General features: G+C 41.7%; 1 protein-coding gene across 1 annotated transcript in view; it reads right to left on the bottom strand.

The window, feature by feature from the left end:
• ZCCHC14 (zinc finger CCHC-type containing 14) overlaps positions 1-18059 on the bottom strand; it is a 45745-nt gene that overhangs the window by 15627 nt on the left and 12059 nt on the right. Inside the window, exons 2-3 of the mRNA XM_079315964.1 lie at positions 16501-16624; positions 422-495 (exon numbers count right to left, since the gene is read on the bottom strand). Of these exons, the coding sequence (XP_079172090.1) occupies positions 422-495; positions 16501-16624 (198 nt within the window). The remainder of the gene's footprint in view (positions 1-421; positions 496-16500; positions 16625-18059) is intronic.

Below are 18059 nucleotides of genomic sequence, written 5' to 3'. Positions count from 1 at the left end.
TTCTGTACTCTTCAACCTTTTGGGACCATGTCCCACAGGCTCCCTCCCTGCCCCTCTCCAGCAGCTGTGCCCTCAGAGCCCACATTGCTCTTTGTCCAGATAAACACTTAAATTCTCTCTGGCTTCTGCATTCTAACAGAAGAATGGACATTGGATATAGATATGGATAATCATCCTCTCAGTGTGGTATCATATTTCCCCCTAAATAAACACTGCCAACATTTCCTGCATTAAAATGGCCTTTTTTTTGTTTTTTTAACCAATGTCTTCATCATCCATTTATGATTTTTCAAATCAGTCCCAAAGGAGCTCTGCTTTTACAAAGGATTTTTGGGATCCAACAATAAAATCTGAACATTTCTTTAACTCCTCCTTAAGCATTATCCTCCCTTCTTTCACAGCAAAGGAAACCCAAACTTACCTCAAAGGAATACTCAACATTTCTTTCATTCTTCTTGTGTGCCAGCCCCTTTAATTCCACTTTTTCAACACTCACTATGGAAAAAACAAAGAGAGAAGAAGAATGAGGAGGATATTCCTAAATACAGACAGAAGTGATGACTTTTGGGAAGTGCCAGGCCTTGCTCTGAGAGCATCCCATGACCTGTGGAGATGTTCCAGGTGCCCAGATCCAACTTCCTCCCTCAGGATTGTTGGTACCACCACTTCATGCTATTTTCACTTCCAGCCTTCATTCCAAGCAGTGTCAACCCAAATAATCCACTCCAAGCAAAGCTCTTATCACTCATCACTGTAATAACACATTACACACACATGGAATTATCTTAATGACATCAAGGAATAAACACCATCCCTCCCAGGGAAACTGGGATGAGGAATAAGTCTCCATGTTTTCAGGGCTTGCTTTTACAAGTTCAGTGTGGTTTCATGGCTCTGTTGACATCCTGACTCCTCCCTTCCTGCAGTTGCACAGAAAATTTCAGCTTCCCTTGTGTAAGTAAAACCAGGATTTGAGTGGGGAAAGGATGGAATGACAGGACAGGTCACTGCCTCTAAAGGGATAAATAATGTCAATTTATTCCTTACTGCTTTTTGGAAAGGTTTGTTCCTTTCAAAAGATTTCACTGGGTTTCTCTCACGCTTCTGAAATGATTTTGTGCCACATGCTGAGCACCACAGGGGTAAATCTGCTCACCAGACATTGCTGAGCCATCCAGGCAATATTTAGTGGCATGAAGGTTTGAACATGAAGATTTAAACATGCAGAAGGTTAATTTTAAAAAAATCTACCTCAGTGCATTCATTTAAGAGAATTCAGGGCCCCCTGAGTTGTGATCACAGCTAAAATACACTGAATATTGACATGAATTGTGTGTACTGCAGGATTATAATGAGAAAGAATGTGTAAAATGGGTATTGAAAAGGAGAATGTGGTGAAGGATGAGCAAATATCTTGCAGAAATCCTGGTGTGAACTGCTGCAACATCTGGTTTTGAAAAACACAGCCAGTGTTATGCAACATTTGTTGTTTATAGCAAACCCAGCATCACTTTTCTGCAACTGTTCTTATCATTTGGCATTTCTAAAGGATTCAAATCCCATTTCTTCCAGTCATTCATTTTTCATCTCCAGCAATTGCAGCAGAATTGGATTACCCAGAGACATAAAACCAAGCTATTCTTGTTTTACTCTGTGGGTTAATAACAAACCTTAAATCACCCCTGGATTTTATGGTGCTGACAGTGCCACAACCTTTTCCTTGCCCAGTGAATAAAATCCACTGCAGTGAATTTATCCATGGAAAAGGATTGCAATTAGAAAAGTGGACCCTCAGGTAAAGATTTCTGCACTGCTCTTGTAAGATTAGAGCAGGAAATGCAGTTCAGTGCCCTGCAGGCCAGGCTTCAGGGACAACCAACTGAATCATTTTAATATTACACCAAGAGCTCCAGGAATTGTCTCCCAGCTAGCTGAAATACTATAAAAAATATCACCTGCCTGAAGAAATCTTGTTTAATTTATCAAGTTGTATGTTTGTGTTCTGTGGCCTCTCACCTACTCTGTGTGTTGTTTCACTTCTGGTTGGTTTTATTAAAACAACCTTTCTAAACCTACCCTGAAGCTTAACTTTATTCAATCTGTAGTGATACAGAACTCCTGAAGAAAAGGTGCCATCCACCAGGAACAAAAAAAAAAAGGATTTTTATTCACTGCTTTTACTCTCATAAGCTCTAAGAGCTGACTGTCCTCAGTACCCCAATAAATGAGTCCAAGAGCAGAAAAAAACATTGTACAGAATTAAGGACACAAAATATTTCTTTTCAGGATGCTGAACTCAGCAAAACTCCAATTTCCCAACCCAGGGGATACAAAAAGTTCAAGTTTCTAATTCAGGAGATTCCCAGGGTATATTTGCACTGGCAAAGGGGCACACAAGGTTTTTTTTGTCATGGAGATTTATCCATAAACATCTGGGCCATTCCAGCAGGTGAGTGGAACAGCTGGATGGGATCCCCAGGAAAGGGGGAGAGGAAAACAAAGTGAGGTGAAGAATCTCAGGGCTGCAGGAGAAACTCCAGCAAGGATGTGGCTCCCTCAGAGTCCCCAGTATTTTCTGGCATCATCCCTTAAGGGTTTTTTTAATTATTATTATTATAATTGTTATTATTAGTAGTAGTAGTATTTGCTGCTTTCTTTAAACAAGAGCAGCATTCTCCATGGAATTTTGAAGTAACATTTCATTGTGTCCAGCATGAATACTCCAGCACAGGCAGGAAAACACATGCAGGGAGCTTGAAGACATTTTATCACATTTTATCCAGGTCTGTTTTCCTGTTCCAGAGAGAGATTTTCACTCTTTGGGCTGATATTGGAGCATTTCTCAGAATTCCCTCCCTCTGCTCATGACCAGGTGTTAAACCCTCTGGATTTCTGGCCTCCTCCTCCAAAAAAGCAGGAGCTTGGATCTCCTCCTCTTCCCAAAATGTCAGCAGCTACACAAACAAAAGCCAATTGTAGCCCTTCAGGATTTGCCATTCCTGGCTGGTCAAGGTCAGGGTAAAAGCAGCACTGCATGTGGGCAAGGACAGAGAGACATTTTGGGAAGTCACCTCAATATCCCATCAGATCTTGATCTTTCTGTAATTCCCTCTTTACAAGGATCCATCCCAATTCAAGGATTAGATAGATCAGTGCCTCAATCCAAACTGAGAATTTTGTGCTTCTCCTGAAAAGTAAAGTAATTGAAGATAAATTGATTGTGTTGATTGTGGCCCAGCCCTTTTCCATAAAATCCAGTATTTCAGGGATTTCCTTTGATTAAATCCCTGCATGCAGGATCAGTTTTTTTATGGGATGTAGCATGGAAATGCCACTCTCCAGTTGGCAAAATCTGAGTTTCCTGAAACTGGGTTGTGCATCTTGGTTTGTGGTACCTGACCAAAAACAGCAGAAAGGTTTCAACTTATTTTTAAGCTAGAGGAGAAGATGGCACTGAAACCATTCAAGCTGAACTCTGCTCCACAACAGCAAAAACACTCCTTGGTGTGTTCCATGACACATTAACTCCTGCACAAAGCCAGAGAAATCTCATCTGCATCAGCTGATGGGCCAGAGTCCAACTGCAGCACAACAGGAGGTGCCCCTTGCTCTGCAAAGGTAAAAACCACCAAATACACTCTTAAAAGTAATTGCAGCAAACAATTAAAAGGTATAATTAGGTTAATTGATGAGCCATGAGCTTTTCTATAGAGATACCAGAGGGGAAGATGCTTCTGTCCCACAGCATGGAAAAGTGTTTCAAATATTCCCTTGAAAGGGAGGGGAAACAGGTAAAGAAACAAATATTTCATTTTGAAAATCATCTAATTTTGCTGCCTCTAGGAAAGTCAAATGGAGGAATAGATGGAGCAATTCTCTCTGCAGTTCATTGAGCTGTCATGTGAAAATGACCTTTTGTTATTTTATTAGTGAGAAGTGACATCTCAGACCTTTCCAGAAGGATAAATAAACATAAAATTTAAATTTATTAAATATTTATAAAGATAATAACCTGTTTTCATATCTTGCAGTGGTTGTAGATGGAGAAAACAAGATGTGAAGAGGCCTGACAGTGATACTGAAGTGATCCCAAATACTTCTGCAAATATAAAGCTGCTGCTAGCTATGAAATACATAAATTGAATGTTTAGATATTAAAAAATTACTTAAATTTCAAATTCTTGAAGTTCTACACAGAAGGGAAGATACAACTGGAGTTGGACTCATTAGGATCCTGCTCAGCCTCATAACAGCATCCACCAAAAAATTAAAAGTGGATGAGCAGACAACAATTTTTCCATGGAAAAGGAAGGTACAGCTGGGAAAAAAACTTGTAAGCAAACAGAACAGTTTAAGTAGTTAGCAAGAAAATCTTCTGGCTGGCTGCTCCTCAACAGGAAAACCCTGGAAATTAAAGTTTCATGGATATAATGAAAAATTTCTGTCAGCAGAGGAAAAGCTCTCAGATCTGGTATTTTCTGTGTGAAAAATAATGCAGAATATTTAAGATCCAAACCAACACATCCCTCCACCAGGAGTTCAGGTGACAAATCAATCCTGCTTTAATTGAAGAGCAAGGCTGGAGCCTATGAAGTGCAATATTCCACAGGAAATAATTACACAGCTTTTTTTTTAAAAATCAAGGCCATGAGCTGAGTTTTGGCAGCTCAGAGGGAGCAGTAACAGGCTGGGGTTGTATCACTCACCCCAAATCCAATGAGGAGTTTTCATGTCCCTATTTCCTCACTTTGGCTGATTTAAGCTGCCAACTAAGTGACCTTCTTATGTTTGTCCAAAACAGATATTAAAAACAAAAAAAAAAAGCCAGTATATCTCAGTTTTTAACTGAATTCATGCATTTCTGGAGTAATCCTGAATGATCCTGTCAGCATTTCAGTCAACCACAAAAGTCAATCAGCCTAAAGATGGGTTGTGCAACTTCCCTGGATTCAAAAGCTTCCCTAAACCCCAAAGTGCCTCTGCTGGAGGCTGGAGAAAACTCTCATCTGGACAGAAAAATGTAAAACCCTGAAGAACTACTCAGCTACTCTGAAAAAAAAAACCAGATTCCTTAATTCCAACAGATGCAGCTCTTTGGGGTATCAGGCAGAACTCAGGGAAAAGGAATCCTGAAGGATTTTTAGTTTTGGTACCATGACATTTTCAAGCATGATTTTAGGTACATATGTGCAACACTGAAGGTTTAACCAATAAATTCAGAGTTATCAGTCACAGTTCAACACACACTCAGGTTTTGTGCCTTGGGGCTGCATTTTGAAAGGACTCCAGAAATTTCATTTGCACACTGTATTTACTGCCTAATTCCACCTGGAACTGCAGCTAATCAATATTTGCATACAAGTGAGAAGTGCAAGTTTTGAATGCAGCTCTGGACCTCATTTGCTCAGTGACTCATTTTCCTTCTCCTAGTTAGCTCAGAAACATGGAAAAGAATTCCTGCAAAAGTGACCAAAGCCCCAAACTCTGGGGTGAAGGGCAGCTTGAGGAACCATCAACATCCAGCCTTGTACAGACAATTTAAATAAGCAGGCTGCCAGTGTTGAATTTATCTAACAAAAACATCTCTGAAATCAAGAGAAATGTTCAACTACAGATATAAATAATTTTACTTTCTGGGTAAGCAACATGCAGTTGTATATTTAGTCTGGTTTTATCTGATTGAGTGCTTATTTTATTTACTATTCTTAGAGCACTTTTAAACAAAATGTTGGCTTTGTTTCTCATTCTAAAGAGGAGCTTTGCTCATCATAGAGAAATCTCCTGCTTTTCCCCAGAAAGGATTTTCTCTGGCACATAAAATTCCCTGAGCCCCCTCAAACCCAAGGTGAGCCTCATGATTAATTCTCATCTGAAAGTTGTTTTCACCTACACAATTACACATTCAAAGTCAGTTTTCCATGGAAAACTTGAGGGTTTTTTTGCTAAAGTGCAGCAAAGCCCAGAGTCCCCTAAATCCCAAATATCACTGAGGAACCAACCCAGCTCAGCTGAAGGCTTTGAAGTTTGAGGTCTGCACAGAGCAGCTGCTCACCCTGAGCTCAGAGAGAGGATTCAAAGCTCAGAAAGGAGAGCAGAAAAAGTGACACATTCAGCTGGTCACCACAGCTGGGCACCTGAGCTGGGCTTTGGTTTGAAATTTGGAGCAGTGTCCTAAATACAAAATTGAATCTTACAGCAACACTCAGTGAAACAATGCACCAAAGCACCTTTGGGTGCAGCCTGAAGCAACCTCAAACCACCTTTGCTGGAGGTGAGCTAAAGCTGTTACTGCCCATTACTTTTCCCTCATCACCCAAGATTTTATTCACTTAGTGACTGAATAAAGATTTTAAGACCACTTAGCCCATGATAATCCACTGCTGCTCCATTAAAACACCCCAACCCTCCCTGCAAGAGCCCAACCCCAAGTGCACCCAGTGAGGCTTTGAGGAGTGCAGAGTGCTCCATATATAACTATACATTTCTGCCAGCACAGGGGGTTTGTTTTGCAGCCTGAGGCTGCAGATTGTAACCATATATCGGCATGGAGAGGCTGCAGCTGCTCAGCCAACGTGCCCTGGCTCCAAGGGCACCTGCTGCTGAAACACCCCAGCCCTGGGATCAGATGGCTCCAAGGATTCCTGCCCCTACCCACAGAAGGGATTCCAAGTGCAGAGAAAATGCAGCATTTCAGACTCCAAGGCAGATGAAGTGAGCAGCTTGCCTGCTTTGGAAGGGCTGCTCCAGGCCAGCAGGCTTTAATGCTCCTGTAAATAAGCACGTGCTGTTTGCTGCATTTTTGAGACCAGGCTCAGCACTGGAAACTCATGACTAAGGCTGCAATAACAAGGAGGAGCAGCAAGGACAAAGTCATTTTATAGCAGCTTCAATTTTTATTTTCTAAGGAATTATATAGCCTTGTTAACAACAACAACAACAAATTCTCTTAGCACGCCATGTAAAAACACCAGACTAAGGGACTCATGTGGAATAGAAAAATCCTTGAGTACAGACAGTCTTGCCAAGAGCCACAAATGCATTCACTCAGTTCAGTGAGGAACAAATACCCTGCACAGCCACTTCTGAGAGGTTCCCCTTTTGTGGCAATTTTCATGTCTCTGTTCTCAGGCTTTAATATTCTTGTTCCCTTTTCTACTTCTGTACAACTCATTGTTCCTATTTGCTGGATCCCAGACAAGATTTGCCCAGTGACTCAAAGAGCCAGAAGGAAAGCTCCAATTCAGCAGTTAAACTGATTTGGAGACACTACACAACTATTGGACAACTGTAACACATCTATGGAGCAAATACAAGAGGAAAAGCCCAAAGTAGATTTTATGAATATTTGCCAGGGCAATGAGAATGCCCAGAAACTGAGCTAAACAGAATGGAAAAAAAATCAGACCCCATCCACTAAAAATCTCCAATCCCTGAATCTCCAGACTCACCAGCAGATCCTTTAGCAGGGCCTACAGAATGAAACAAAGCCCACTTCTAGAAAAATTCCATGTTTAAAGCTTTAGATCTCCAACTTCTTTTGCAGTAGTTGGATATCCAGCAAATCCCTGAACTCTTTAATAACAGGGACAGGCAGGAATACAAACTAGGAGCTCTCCAAGCCACTGAGACTTATCTCATACCTGCTGGTTTTGCAGGCAAATTCACTTATTTACATTTTCCTTGGGCCTGTTTACAAGGGGCTGATTGTAAACAACTCTGCTGGAATGATACACCTTGAATAATTCACCCACAGGAGTAGAAAACACAATAAGGAGAAACTCCAAAGGCCCTGTTGTGTTTTCTGCCATTTCCTTTCAGCTGGGGATATTAATGATGTAATTTTAGCAGGGCTGCCCCTCTGAGTGATGGTTAAAAATAGCACCCACACCCTCCACTGATGAAATGCATCCACTCCAGGCAGGGAAGTTGTGCAGCACAGCAAGTCCTCTCCTTTTTTTTTCCAGGGAGAGATAAAAGAATAAGCCAGAAAGCAAATAAAACATTAACCTTTTAGCTTAGCATTTCTGTGCTCCCAAGGAAGAAAATTTACTTTAATCAAAACCATTGTCTTGCATAATTACAGCCTGTGACTCCTCAGCTTAAAAGAACAAGAGAAAATGAAATTAGAAATGAAAATTCAGAGCACCTAAACAATGCCAAAGTTGACTATTTGTCTCCTCTACTTGTGTGGCACAAAGGAACAGATCAAGCACATGGATCAGATCCACAATTCCATGGAATGCTGTAGGGAAGGACAAGGGACATCCCTATGGGTTTGGGGAGCATCATCCCTCAAACTTCTCCCAGTTCCCACTGGCTGCAATCCACAAATGACATTTCATTCTCAATTTAGTCCCAAAAATCAATCCAAGAACAGCTCCAGATGCTTCCCTTCCCCAGCAGCTCTCCAGTCTCTTTGTCCAGGTCCCAGGATCAGGCTCTGCTCTGGCATTTTCCAACATATGCCATTTATCAAAACTACATTAAGATGTCATTAAACATAAGAACACAACTTCCTTTAAACAACCCCAAAAATAACTGAATTAATGGACAGAATTCCACTGCTTTGACTCTTCTCAGATTTGTTCTTTGCTATTATGGAATGGGTAGGAAAGGACCTTAAAGCTGTCACTCCAGTTCCTGATGAAGAATCCCCTCCCTGCTTCACTGCAGCCCCAATTTCACTTATTTATTATTTCCAATTCCCAAGATCACCCATTTCTCCAGCCCTACAGGATTTGCTGTCTTTTCCCTGCTGCATTCTCTTTCCAAATATCACAACCTCCCATGTCTGCAGAGAAAAGCCCCCAGTGAGAATTCTAATGCTGACATCAAAGGCAAGCAAGAAAACCTTAGATTTATTTTAAATACCCTGAAATTTGCAGGTCTGGACCCAAAACTATATGAGAGATGACACCATTTTTAACTTATACATTCAGATACCTCTAAAAACTCCAGCTACCTATTGAGAAAATTATTGTACTTTAAGCCCATTACTCTCAACTTTTGGAGGCAAGAATTCATCTAAATGGAAAGGTAGATGGAAATGAAAAATATGCTTTGGAAAATGGGGGGGATTTAGGAATAAACTGTTAAGGGAAGGAACATTTACAACTAACCAGCTGTAAAAGCTTCCTGAGCATGACATGCAGCAGAAAATTGCCATTTAGTCATTAGTACAGTGGTGACAGTATGTAAAATGGGCAGGGATGTGCTGGATTTCTAGGAATTTGTGTGAATCACTCTGATTTTCTTCCCTAAAGTGCCAATTTTTATCCAATTTAAGGGTTATGTGGGCCTAGGTAGGATAAGCAAGCCATTTATTTTAAATTCTTGCCTAAATTCTTGCATGCTCCTGTTTTAAGATGGCAGCAAAATGGGTTATTTCAGCAATTCCCAGATGTTCCAGGGTGCTGCATTCTGCAGGAACAGCTGAGCATTTCTGAGCATTTCTCACATCCCTCTTTCCATCTGCAGGCAGCACACACAGCAATGTCCAGCCCCACTGAGCCATTTCCCTTCAGGTTGCAGCAGGAATTTGCCAGGAGGCAAAAATCAGCAGTTAAAATGCACCTTCTTGGGGTTTTTTTTTGGTTTTTTTCCCAGTCTTGAATTATATATTTGTTAACCTTCAGTAATTTCCGAAATTTCAAATTTCACCTCCTGCCTTTAATTAAGGATTTTCAATAAAAATGCAAGTTTAAGCATTAGTTCCACCACAGGAAAAGCTCTCCCAACACCTTTTTTCTGCCTCAGAAGATGGGCTGTGTGAAGCCATTGCCATTAAGATCTGAGGAAAAAACTGTTTTTCACCATTTAATGCTTTTTTAATTAAAAGTTGAAGTTGCTTTGTTGTTTCCATTACAGGGAGAAGGTCATGCTGCTGCTTCCAGAGCTGTTGAGGTAATGACCATTAATTTCACCTTCATTAACAACTTCTGTGCCACTAAAGGCACTTCTAGGACTCTAAAGATATGGAAATGGGAGAATCCTTCCAGGAATGCACATCCTATCCTGAGAGAGCCATTGAAAAAAAGGCAAATAATATTAAATATTAGTTTATAATCTCACAGTTGTCCTTATCCAAAACCAGGAATGTGCCTGAGGATTGTGTTACAGAGAGGTAAAATCCTTGGCACAGCTGGATTTACCAGCATCCTATTCTTAGAATTTAAAATTTTTCTGAGTAGCTTGATTAAATAATTTATAAATAAAAATATCATCCAACTCCCAACTGAAGCCAAACTGAACAGACTATTACAAATCCTATTGTAGCAGAAAACTGCTCCTTTCTTAATGTTTAATAAGGAAATTGTATTGCCCAGCACACAAATCTTTACTTAACATAAGGATAAATAAAAATAAGATGAATGATGGGGCACTGAGTGACCTGGGCTAGTGGAAGAATAAAATCAGCTTTAAGGTCTCCTCCAATGCAAATTCTGGGATTTTATGGATTCCCAAGGAGAGAAACAAAACCTTATTTCCCACAGATCCAGGCTTACCTCAGCTGTTCTCACCTCTCCTGGAAGAAGCATGAATGAGTCTCTTCTATGCAGACACCACTGTAAATAAAATCTCTAAGTGGTTTTGTCAAATTTGAATGAATTTAATCAAGAAGCTCAGCAGTTAATTAGCAAGGGACCAACAGCTGCCCAAGCAGAGTGATTCCACCTCCTTACTGAGGAAAAACAGGCAGAAAATCCAAACAAGCCAAAGTTAGAGAATCACTCAGCAGCTTCAGGGTAAGGCCCACAGGTTAAATGTTTGATATCCATTATTTTAGGGGAATATGGGATCAAGGCAGATGGTGCAGACACAACTAAAGCTGCTCAGAGGAAATAGAAGAAAGCTCTGTGATGGAGCTCAACAAGAGGCACTGGTGAACACAGAGCATCCCTTTCCACTGCAGCTCTCACCAAGGAGTGACCTGGAGCACAGAGGGGAGGAATGGGGGCCATGGATTCCAAAGCTCAGCCAGGAGCACTCTCAGATTTGCACAAAAGGCTGTGACAGGTTGGGCAGGCAGCCAGGAGCCACCTTCCCATCCAGTGAGGATGTCCCTGCTCCCTCCTGTCCTTCTACCCTGCCAGAGCAATCCAGATCTCTCCTGACAAGGCAATGAGGGTGACAAAGAAATACTGATGGCAGCCTGGAGAGAGGAGAAAAGTTCACTTATTAACAGCTGACAGCATCAATTTGCCAGAGCCCAGCCCCAGCAGTGAGAAGCTCCACTCCCAGCTCTACAACAACCCACTAACCCTGGCTTTGGGGACATAAAATGGCCTTCTGTAAGCAGAGAACAATTGATAAATAAAAACTTGATGTGATATGCAACATTTCTGATGTTTTTTTAAATCCTAGACATGAGTACTGTCTTTATTGCAAAAATCAAACCTCCAACCTGAACTGAACTCCCAACTCCAGATTGAGCAACGTGATTTATGCATCATCAAAAAATTCCTTAACATACAATGATCTTCTAGCAAGGGGGAAAATATGCAACATCAAAACATGGTTTTTTTTTGGAGCACACTAATCCTTGGGTTTGACTTCTAGAATTCTCTCTAAATACTTGATACTCCTCAACCAACTGGTGTGGCAGAGGCAGAAGGTCAGGAATGCAGTGCCTGGTGTGTGATCTCAACCTACATTGCTCAAGTTTAGAAGCAGAGCTCTCCCTTCAGAGGGAAAATGAACAAGGACATACACAAACAGCTGAAAAATTATATACAGTTGGGAGAGGGAGATTTTTCCTGAAGGATTATCATAGCCTAAATATTTCTTTAAGCCCTACCCTACCAGTAGTTGACCCAATATTGTTGGAGATGATGCAGTTACTTAAAAATAGAATAATCCAGCTCCACAACTGATGCAGAACAAGGCAGTCTGAAGTCTGGACCTGAACAAAACAGATTTCAGAGGGTTTTTTTCTTCCCCCTGTATTTTCTGCCTGCCTTCAGCAGACTGGTGTCAAACATTTTGAGAGAAAAAGGCTTTGGATGGCCATTAAACTGGGAGAGCTCCTGCAGCCTGGTTGCTTATGGAAAAAGAATGAGTCAAGGAAGTGGGAGAGAAAAAAAAAGGTGCAAGACTGTACAAACACATTTTGCCAAGGAAAACAGAGAGGCAAAATAGTGGTGAGAAGTTCTGGGAGGTTGACATCACACATTGCTGTTAACTATTGTCATGAAATAATCCAGATCCCAACGTTTGCTGCACGTGACAACCAGCACAACCCAGCTGGGCTCAGCAGCAATCTGCAAACAGGGATGGATTTACACCCTAATATTGACTGCAAACTGAATCAATATATTCCTAAGGTGCACTTAGAGCTTGCTTTCCTTCACATCCATAGACTTTTATCCAGTCAGCCCTGTGCTGCTCCATGTATTTATCCAAGTCTGGGACACATCAAGGCTCTGTGTGTGCACTCAGAGGATCCCTTCAATTAAGCAATTGGTTTCCCTGTGCTCAGCAGAGCTAAATGGAGAAGAGATTGTAGAATAAAACTTCCTGCCCCCATTTTCCATCTCAAAGCTTTACTCCTCACTCTCCAGAAGCAGTTTGTGCCTATCCTTAGATCCTGTGTTGCAAGAATTATGATTCAGCTTCACTCTAGAAGGATCAGATTTCAACAGTTGCCTCATTTGAAATCAGGCTGGCGTGGGGACAATTTTGGAGGGTTTTGTGTGGCAACAGTGGAAAGGCAAGATAATATACAGGAAACACAAGAATAGGAGAGTTTTGTCACTCTGCATAAATTGAGACTTGTTCACTTGAGGAAATTATTGTCCAGGCTGCTCTGGGGAGGGACATGGAAGTGCCACCTGTAAAAGGTCAGATCAGGGATGAGCAACTTCTAAACCTCCAGTGCAGGAAGCTTCACCCAGAGGCTGTGACAAATCAGGATTTTACTGAGAGCAGGGACAGGATGAAACCTGCACAGTCTCTGTCCTGGGATGTTTGTAACTTATGTTGTCTTTATTATAAAGCTGCTTTTGTTCTGCACTTCAACATCTGGTTAATGCACTTCATTCCTCTGTGCTTTTGGAAAACATGCTGTGGTCACTGAGCATGTTTAATACATTGCTAAAATATGCCACATGCAGAGAGCAGGACTTGCCTCCACTGCTATCCACCTAATGGCCAAATCCTTGGAACCTTACAGTAAAAGAGTAATTAACAACATCTCTGGAGCATGGAAAATTCCTATGGCTTTTTTTTGAACAAATAAACATAAGCTGATTCTTCAGTCAGCTGTGATAACCAATAACTACTCTCTTTTGGGAATTACCCCAACTCTACATCCACAGGCTTGTTAAAAATTAGCTCTGTGCACGAGGCTTCCCATGGGTCACATAGCTCCTCCTGAACTTTGGAATAAAAATGGAATTTCCTGAATTTCCCTTTGCTACCAGCAGAGGATTGCCTGCAAAACAAAATAGTGAAAAGCAATTTAACTCGTGACTTTTTTAACTGCTTTGCTACTAGGAAGGGCTTAGGAGACAAAAAAATGCCCAACCTTTATTTGAATTTGTTTGTTCAAATGGTGTTAAAACCATTATTAAAACCAGACTACATTCTAGGAACAGTGGGAAGAGAGATAGAAAGCAACATATCCCTCTTGGAATTTTAATTATATGTAACCCAAGAATCTCTGTGTTTATCTCTGTTCTGCCTGACCAGGGAGATCTGTCAGTGCCTCAAAACCTGTGAACAAGCCTGACTGCAGCTTCCAGCACAACAGCCAGATCCTGAGAAGAGGGAAAGCTCCACTTCCCAAAGTTACCTCCAGTTAAAACAATTCCACACCCATGGAAACAGCTTTGAACAGCCCTAAATCACTGGTCAAAACAGGAATAAAAAGCACAATTCACAGAGCATGTTGCAGCTGCTGGATGTCAGGAGAGCTCCACATCTTTCTGTCAGAACCCAGCTGGATTTCTTTCTCAACTTGTACAGGGCCAATTTTTAAGCTTTATTTATAAATGAAAAGCCCAGATAGAGCACAGATCCCCAAAATATTTATGTCAGCAGGTACAGAACTTCCCAGTGCCACAACTTTCACTTTGAAGCAATGTCAACCTGGTTTATCCCCTTTTACCACTGATATGTACACAAAGGGGCTTAGCCTGGAGAAAGAGCAGGAAAAAATGGAGGAATTTTAATAAAAAACCAGGAGTTTGCTGGTCTCCACTCTCAACTTGGGTATTGCAGCATGAATCCAGCACCTGGGCCAGTGGAAGGTGTCCCTGCCCATGGAATCAGACAATTTTTAAGGTCCTTTCCAATCCAAATCATTCCATAATTTCTGGTTTAATGCCTGACAGTGCTCCCACAGTGAGCTGGGCTCTGAGGTAAAAGCAAAGGTCTGTGCACTTCTCAGGCTGACACTCCTGCTAGAAATTCATTTCCTGAGGCAGCACAATTCTGGTGAAATTATTCCCAGGTATTTGACAAGTCCCTGCATGAAGCTGTAGGAGCATTCCCAGCTCCCCCTTCCAGGAGCACACACTGCACTGAGAGGCTCCTTCCTCTCTTCCTGCCTCTTTCCCATGGAGAAACTCAAATATTTGATGCCAAAAGTGGTGGATTAAGGAAAAAAACAGTCACTGAGAGCTTTCAGGTCCAAGCTACTACAACCCCAGTCACTGTTCAGCTGGGGAGAGTAAATAAATTACTAACATTTCTCCAAATCTGGATTAAAACATTCCCTGGGTTAATGCAAACTGCCTCTAATTCAGCTAAGCACAACAAATACTGCACCTTCCTCATTTTTCTTGTCTTTCTCATGTTTCAGCTCCAGCCTTTTTAACTGAGACACTTCCAGCTCCAGGGCTTTGCCAGGACAGGAATGATGACCTTGGGCAGCTCATTACTTCTAGAGAGAAATCCTGTCCTGTCAAGCTGTTTGAAACCAGGCTCACTAAAAAATAACAACATGAAAAGCAACCATCCCATGCTTTCATGACAATTTTATGTGCTCCAAGTTAAGAAGTTGGTGGGTCCTGCTAAAAGGAGACCTGTGTTTGCCATGAAAATGAAGAATATAAGTCAGGAACAGTTGATTCAGGTGGCAAATAATCTAAATTGCACTCCAAGCTGAAGAAACAGAAGCCCAAGACATCAAGGAGAATTCACCACTGCTGGTGAAGCAGGAAGCAGCATAGCAGTGTTTGATCCACACCCCCTTTTCCCAACCATCACTGAGGCAGTCTGTAAATTAAACTGAACACCAGGCAGGTATCCTACAAGAGAAAAACAGATCAGAGCAAAACCTAATTAATTTTCACAGCCTACTGTGACTAATCTTAGCATATATGGTACTGGAATAGCAATCACTGAGTACAAATGAAAACAGTGTTGAACCCTGTCCTATTTTTAATCAGATGAAAGCCACAAACCCAGCCATGCTTCTGCTTAGTGCTGCTTTTTCTTCTACCCTGATGGTTTTTACAGCTGGAGAAATGGCTACTTCCAGCATTACTGTGCTGTAAAAAATGACTGCTCCTGACACTTCTGGGATTACAGAGAGTGTGGCACAGAAAAGGAGGGCTGGTGGAGGCAAGTCAACATTTCTTGGGATGTTTAACCCTTTCTGAGCTGTACCAGATCCTCTGAGTGAAGATGTGGTTTGAAATTCTTGAATTTCTGTGATATCAAACTGTAAAAGTTCTGTAGGAAGGCAGTGGCACAGAAGAAATCAGAACAAATTCCAAATAAAAAAAAAATTTACATGGTGCCTGACAATATTTTTAATGATGTTTGAAGGGAACATATGAGGGCAGATATTTCCCCTGATTAACTCTGCCCTACAGGGCTCACAAAAGCTGTTCTGCACAAAGAGCAAAGACTTTCCTCATTTACCACTGATTTATTTTAATGCATTAAATAAAAACACTGTTAGTCACATTTTAGCCTGGACATTTTTATATTTGCAATGACAGCCTGGAGTGTGCAAATGGAATAATTAACCCTGATTTGCTAAGCCCAGTTTTTAGCCAGGTCAGCATGTAATACAGCATTACAAAAACCAGATTGATTTTGTGACAGGGAAAGGTGCAAGATTTCTTTCCTATCTTCCACCTTTCTTCACTCAGTTTCCCACTTGGGAAAGCAAGAGAAAAGTGGAAGTGGCAGTCAAACTGTTTAAATGCCTTTTCCCTTTGAGCAACACTCAACACCATATGTTTATCCAAGAAATAACCTGCTGAGAGGTGGAATATCCAAGATACCCACTTGGAGAATATTTCTTGAGAGCAAAGCTGCTATTTCAAAAGAAGGGATCTCAAAGCACCTTCTTGCTTATTCCAATGGAAAAAAATCAGGATATTCCTTTTCACTGGTCATTTCTCCCTGATACACTCACACTTCCTACAAACCCTTCTGTCAGTTCTTTTGTCCAAGCCAACCCAGCAGAATTCCAGCCTCCAATCCCAAGGCAAATAAAGCTGAGCATCAGCAGGGATGGAAGCAGGCTTGAGGAAAAGGACACACCTTTGGAGTGTTTCCCTGAAGGCCTCTTGGGTAGTGACTCCTCCATGGAATGTGTGGATGTGTGGAGCACATTTTCCAAACTGTTACTGACACTATTGATGGGGGTCTCTGACCTTGGAGTGACCTGGAAAAGAAAAGAACAAAAATCCATTAAAATAAATGGAGGGAACACACAAACATCACACCTTCTCTGGAGTGAGGGATCCCCTGGGAAGGCACTCAGGAGAAGTTGGCTTCTCTTAAAATGAGGGTGTTACTCCTGATATTCCCCAAGTAACAGTTCAGGGAAGTGCTTTCAGTCAGCAGCTATTCACAAACTGAGATTATCTTGGCTAATCTAAAAAGCTACTTACAGCATAATTCTTTTTTAAACAATAGTCACCCAGCAGTCAATTAGAGAGAGATTGGAAGACCTTTAACCTCTGCACACCACAGATTTGAACTTTTCCACCAGAAAATTTGGGGTAAAGTGCTCTTGGAAAATGTCATTTTTGTGTTATGTCACTGGGCTGGTTTTGGGTGGGGTAGAGTTAATTTTTTTCATGGTAGCTGGTGTGAGGCTGGTTTGGGTTTGTGCTGGAAGCTGAGGGTAACTCAGGGATGTTTTGCACCAGCACAGAGGCTGGGGGGACACAAGGGTTTGGGAAGGGGACAAGAGTTTGGGAAGGGGACACAAGGGTCTGGGAAGGGGACAAGAGGGTCTGGGAAGGGGACAAGAGGGTCTGGGAAGGGGACACGAGGGTCTGGGAAGGGGACAAGAGGGTTTGGGAAGGGGACAAGAGGGTCTGGGAAGGGACAAGGGGTTGGGAAGGGGACAAGAGCAGCCAACTGAGCACAGCTGACCCCAGGGATATTCCAGGCCTGTGGCATCGTGCCCAGTATGAAAATCTGGGGATGTTCATGACCCCAATACTCTTCCCAGTCACCATGAGGTTCCATGGGAGGGTCAAACCCTGCCCATCCATGGGAAATGGGGGATGGATTCCTTTGCTTTGCTTGCAATCTGTGGCTTATGTTTTCCCTATTAAATTGTCTTTATCTTAAGCCAGGAGTTCCTCTGTTTCATTCTTCCCACTCTCTCCCTTATCCCAATGCCATGGATGAGACTCAAAGCATTCCCAAGCATTTCCACAACAGATTGCAATGAAAAAATTCTTAGCAAAACCCTGATTTTCTTGTCTTTGCCATTTAATAACCTGCCATGATCATATTTCAATGGAAACTTCTCTACTAACAACATCCAAGCAGAAGGTTGAAGCATCAAAACAAAAAAGGGTTCAAGAACCTTGAAGAGGAAAAGATACTTTAAAGAAGGAGTCCAGAGCAACAAAAAACACTCTCAGTAACTACTCAGAGTAACTGTGTGACTTGAAAATCAATTGTTACATCTGGAATCAACCTGAGCTGCTGGTAGGGAGAGCTGTAATTAGAATTCCATGTGGATTTTAGCCCAGCACAAATCACAGGAGAAAAACGTGCATCTTGCCATAAACAAAATTAGTTCTCCTTCACTCAGGGAAACTGAAAACCAGCAGCTGCAGGTCCCTGCAAGGGGAAAA

Source organism: Erithacus rubecula (genome assembly GCF_903797595.1).
Source record: "Erithacus rubecula genome assembly, chromosome: 12".
NCBI lineage: Eukaryota > Metazoa > Chordata > Aves > Passeriformes > Muscicapidae > Erithacus > Erithacus rubecula.
Note: the sequence above shows the minus strand (reverse complement) of the source record. Positions and strands in the feature narration are given on the sequence as shown.